The 6,000-nt window shown below is 35.9% G+C and overlaps 2 protein-coding genes across 3 annotated transcripts in view; both read left to right on the top strand.

The window, feature by feature from the left end:
- The window catches only part of MARVELD1 (MARVEL domain containing 1), a 2,634-nt gene extending 142 nt beyond the window's left edge, over positions 1 to 2,492 (top strand). The window contains exon 1 of the mRNA XM_053692565.1: positions 1 to 2,492. This exon is cut by the window's left edge and continues 142 nt beyond it. Coding sequence (XP_053548540.1) covers positions 214 to 711 — 498 coding nt within the window. The 5' untranslated portion in view covers positions 1 to 213 and the 3' untranslated portion in view covers positions 712 to 2,492.
- Positions 1 to 6,000, top strand: part of HPS1 (HPS1 biogenesis of lysosomal organelles complex 3 subunit 1) — a 363,492-nt gene that overhangs the window by 55,761 nt on the left and 301,731 nt on the right. The gene's annotated exons all lie outside the window — the stretch shown is intronic.

Below are 6,000 nucleotides of genomic sequence, written 5' to 3'. Positions count from 1 at the left end.
TACATGCAGTGTGTGATGTCAGCAAAGGAAGCCAAGACATTAGGTTGCATTATGGGATGGCAAGCCCCCTCCCTGTAACAGTATCAGCTGGATTGAAAGAAGAAAAGAAGGGGCAACACATAAATCCCTCTGAACTGCAACAAAACAAGTAAAAAAGACACATCTGTTGCTTCTGGAGTGTAATTTTAGCCTCTTTGGTCCTTGGTACTTACAATGCCTCCTGCACAGCATACCAGAAGCTCTGTGAGTGTGAGCAGAGATTTCTTAAAAAGTTTCCCTGGAGCTCTTAGACTGACACAGCTGCTCAGCGGAGCTGGCCTCTGGATCACTATTGCTTCAAACAAATACGAAGGCTCCATACATTTTGCTCTGGCTGTGGCTGTATTTTTCTGGCTGTTAACGTTGGCAATCTATTTCCTAACGCTGTTGGATAAACAGGAGTTGGTGCCACTTGTGGGTGCTGAACGCTGGCTGCTCACCAATGCCATTTATGATGCTGTGGCCACTGTGCTTCATATATCAGCAGCAGGGATCATGATTAACAAGACTGTAGCAAACAGTTTCTGTAATGTAGAGGGCTACTCACGGCCCTGCCTATACAAGGCATACCTAACTGCTTCTGTATTCGCCTGTCTATGCTGCCTGCTCTATTTCTTGTCTGCCATTTACTTATCGTGCAAGAAATGCAGGGGAAGCCAGACCGTTGACTGAAAAAGAGGACCCATATTATTTTATTCACAGTGCTGCCAAAAAATAAAGAAACATCTGGAGATTTCAAGTATTCACATCAAGATTGAATTTTATGAAATTTGTTTTATGCAGACACAAAGACAAATAACTGTTCTGGATTTGTACAAAGGCTTATACAGAGTGTTTGGTACAATATTGACTGTTAGGTACAAAGTTCTTTTTTATTTCAGTTTTTATTCACAGTGCTGCCAAAAAAAAACTTCTGGACATTCCAAGTCTTAATATCAAGGTTGACTTTTATGAAATTTGTTTTATACAGAATCATCAAGGCCAAATAATTCTGCATGTGGATTTATACAAAAGCTTTTCTTTCCTTTTTTTTTATTATTTTTGGTAAAATATTGACTTGTTTATTTCAGTGTTCCAGTTGTGCATCTTTACAGCCAACTGTTCTGTGCCTTTATTTACAGAAGATACAGCTGTATGTGTTTATTATATTGAGCTTATGATTTTGCCACAATATATTGGTTTAATAATAATTCACCCAAGTTTTTATTGAACTGTTTCAGTATTGGATAATTGAAATATAAATGTATACAACACAGACTTTTAATTACCTTTGTTAAATCCAAAAGAATATCCACATTTTAACGTAATTATATGTTCCAAACTTGCATAGCTTAAATATATTAATTTGACCAAAAGAACTCCTGACTATTAACTTATTTCCTATGAGAGGCATAACAACAATACAGGGTTAAAGGAACATGGTGTTCAGAGCATTTTCTACTATGTACAGTATATGAAAAGCAGCAGTTGAACATGTTAAAATATTTTTGTATAAAATGTCAATTAAAAGTGGTTTACATTTAGTGAAATTGCCAATTGAGTCTTGGGACTCAAACAGTGTCTGACAGCAACTACATAAAAATTTAGTTTATTCAGTACTCATTTAAAAAAAAAAAAAAAAAAGAATGCACTGTAATTTATTATAAAACAATTTTCTTTTAGATGAAACTAAAATATTTGAGCATCATGTCCCTTTAAGTATCAGTGATATCATAGTAAGGGTCCTAGTAAAGTATGTGTTGTGATCAGGGGTACACATGTGTGTCTTACAGAATAACAAATAAGAAATTGTCCCTTCATTCAAGGTAACCCATCTCCTGGCATGTGGGTGCCAGGAAGTCATATGGTGCTATGGAATTGTGAGTGTGTTTAGTGTTCTGGACTTGATTTATTTATTTTTTCAAGCAGCATTGCTTCAACCTTCCTATGCATGCGCAAATCTGTGGGCACTGGTTAAATGCACATTTGTAAGTGGTGGCAATCCTGTCCCTGCAGACCCCGCAATGCTGGAGTGGGGGGCCGCAGGTAAGAGGGGCCCGTCAGCTTTTCAGGGCCGGTGGGCTGCTGCAGTGCCACATCACCTGCTGGGGATCAGTGGCAGGGAGGAGAGGGAGGCCATGGAGAAACCTGTGCACACAGCACGTTGCAAGGGTGCTCCGCTTCAGACCATTCAGTTTGGGGGAAGGTTAGGGGGAAGGACAAGGACCAGTGGGCCTAGAAAAACAATTGCTGCAGAGCCTAGAAAAAAATGTTCCACCCCTGACATTTGTATTTACTGAAATGTAATTATACTTAGATTTGACTCAATGCTAATTATAATGGCACCTAAATATATTAGGTTGTTGACCTAGGTCTAGCAATGTAGTACTGAGCCATTTGTATTTTATGCTTACAGATTACTTCCTTCTGCTTAACTAGACGTTTGTTGTAAAAATAAATTATCCATTTCATTAGTCTGTTATATCTTTAAATTAAATGCTTATTTTACTATGTGTTGAAAGGGACACTCAAGTCAAAGTTAAACTTTAATGATTTATATAGAGCATGAACATTTAAACAACTTTCCAATTTACTTCCATTAACAATATATGCACAGTTTTTTATATTTACACTTTTTGAGTCACCAGCTCCTACTGAGCATGTGCGAGAATTCTCAGAATAAACGTATATGAATTTGTGATTGGCTAATGGCTGTCACATGATACAGGAGGAGTGGAAAGAGAAATTTTTTTCAGAAAAAAATCTACTACTCACTTGAAGTTCAGACTAAGTGCTATTGCATTGTCTTGTTATCATGCATTTGTTAATTATGCAAATCTACTGTATTTACTGGTGCCATGCAAAGGGATTAAAAGATAGGGGGCAATTTATAATGGTGCAAGTATGCACATACCGCCAAAATACTTATGCAAATTCAGGTTATATAGATGTCTTTAAGAAAAACCCACAAGTTTGTTATTCTGTAAATGCAAGTAGGTTGTAAAGTCACCCTATAAACCTAACTTGCATATCCAAAGTTGGTTAAAAGACCACTAAACATGGTAGAATAGCAGAATCAGTAAATACATAACAAAGAGACAATGCAAAAGTACTTAGTTTGTATTTCAAATGACTAGGAGATTTCTTTCTAACAAATGTAAAAGTTAGTTCTATTTTACCTCCAACTGCATCATGTGACAGCCATTAGCCAATCACAAAATGCATATACGTATATTCTGTGAATCTTGCACATGCCCAGTAGCTGCTTGTGCCCCAAAAAGTGTGCATGTATAAAGATTGTGCACATTTAGATAATGGAAGTGAATTGGAAAGTTGTTTAAAATTGTGTGCACTATCTGAATAATGAAAGTTTAATTTTGACTAAAAGGGACAGTCTACAATATAATTTTTATTGTTTAAAATATAGATAATCCCTTTATTACCCATTCCCCAGTTTTGCATAAACAACATGGTTATATTAATATACTTTTTAGCCTCTGTGAGGCTGCAGCACTCCAAATTTTCTTTCTTTTGTGATTTTTATTCCAAGCAAACACACATAGGTGACGTTTTGGGCAGTGCCCTTTCTCAAGCCATATATAAAGACAGTTCTACTAACAACTAACAGGGAGTGTAGTACTAAAGTTGGGGATTTTTAGTCACATATTCTGCACCAGCTGGCTTGCTATAATTAGGACTTAAGAACATGAATAAGTAAACTGAAACAACCCATTTTATTGTGTTTGTGTGTATGTTTGTGTCAGTGACGTGCGGTGAGGTCAGAGACTGGTGAGGCACTAGATATGATACGACGGAGAAACACATATACAGCGGGCCGCAAGTACCCCCAACAGGGCAGGTTTTATTTATAGTTGAACCAGTGCACGGGTGAAATAATCAGCTGATGGGTGAGAGCAAGTTAGTAGCCATGATGTTACTGATCAGCTGATTACTTCAGCTGTGCACTGAATCAGCTATAATGAAAACCTGGCCTGTTGGGGGTACTTAAAGACCATGGTTGAGAAACACTGCACTAAAGCACCAGCTCATCTAAAATGTGTTGATTACCTGGAGAATACATCACACATACTCACTGACACACACACTCTGCTCAATACCCACTCACACAATTATGTGGCACAGTGCCAGTTACTAAGCAATTAGAATGATACACAATCTCTACTCACTACAGTGTTGTAAAAATAGAAATAATTTACCATACAAATTTTACGCAAAGAACAAGTTATCAATACTGCCAACACAGCTGCTGCAATATGGTGCTCAAGAAACGCACGTGCACATCCCACTTAGGTATGCTCTTCAACAAAGGATACCAAAAGAATGAAGTATCCTTTGGTATAATATACCAAAGTTTAATAATAAAATTAAAATAGAAAGTTTGGGGGTTTCTTGTGTGCAATTTGTATATGAATGATGGAAGTTTAATTATGACGTTCATGTTCCTTTCAAAAACTAATTTGATTTGCTGACATGGGGCCAGTAACAGTTAAGACAAAGCTAATTTTCAAAATATAAATAACTGGAAAAGTCTATTAAAATAGCATGCTCTACCTCAATCATGAAAGTTTAATTTTGAATGTCCTGTCCCTTTAACTATGTGTTTTTTAAATGACTCAGATGAGAATTCATCATCTCCTTTAATTAATATAAACTTGTATAAAAGCAGGACATATTAAAAACACAATGCAAAAGCTTTCAATTGATTTGTGAATTACAAGTTAACAGCAGTCTTTAAATAAATGGAGACAGATAAAAATTAAAAGAGACACTGCATCCTCTAACTGAACAGACATAAAAAATTGTACCTAATTAAAGCAAATAACCATCAAAAAAGGGAGGCTTAAAAACAATGGTGAGTGCACACTACCAATATCTATCTGAGCAAAGGATTAAGTTGACTCAAACTGCAGTAACAAATAACACAGTTGCTGCTGCAGGTTACTGTCATACAGAACACACATAAAATCACATAAACAAATAAATGCCTATCTCATTATTCTCTCTAGCTACCAAAGGGTTAATTAATATTTTTTTCCTATGGAAGCTCTTTACACATCGTAAAACTAAACAAAAAGTAGCATTACTGGATTAACTGTACAGTGTACAGCGTACACATATCCCTCAGGGCTCAGACAAACTGTTGTCAGCAGGAGGGAAATTTATCAAGGGTCTCATAAATCTTGTCCTGTGATGTAAAAAATATCTCACACAGTATGAACCTTGATATCCATATAATGGTGGCTGAGTTACTCATATCATTTTATTAAGCAATCTGTGAATCTGCTAATGCTAACAGCTTTTATTAGAGACCATATGTAAGAAAATCTCACATGATGTGAGATATTCTAACATTTTAATTATGGTCTCTAATAATAGCTGTTAGCATTAGCAGATTCACAGATTGCTTAATAAAATGATATGAGTAACTCAGCCACCATTATATGGATATCAAGGGTTTATGCTGTGATGTGGTATATTCTCACATCACAGCATGAACATTTGATATCCATATAATGGTGGCTGAGTTACTCATATCATTTTATTAAGCAATCTGTGAATCTGCTAATGCTAACAGCTTTTATTAGAGACCATATGTAAGAAAATCTCACATGATGTGAGATATTCTAACATTTTAATTATGGTCTCTAATAATAGCTGTTAGCATTAGCAGATTCACAGATTGCTTAATAAAATTATATGAGTAACTCAGCCACCATTATATGGATATCAAGGGTTTATGCTGTGATGTGGTATATTCTCACATCACAGCATGAACCTTTGATATCCATATAATGGTGGCTGCTATGTTTTACTTATATCATTTTTTATTAAACAATTAAATCTTCTTGCTAATGCTAACACTTACACTAACAGATACAGGCTCACCTCTAACTACTAAGAGAGTGCTTAAAAGGGAGGCAGATAGCATACTTTGCTCAAATTGTTGGTATTACTTTATTA

The sequence above is a fragment of the Bombina bombina genome, chromosome 9 (genome assembly GCF_027579735.1).
Source record: "Bombina bombina isolate aBomBom1 chromosome 9, aBomBom1.pri, whole genome shotgun sequence".
Taxonomy (NCBI): Eukaryota; Metazoa; Chordata; class Amphibia; order Anura; family Bombinatoridae; genus Bombina; species Bombina bombina.
This window is presented reverse-complemented; position numbering and strand designations above follow the sequence as displayed.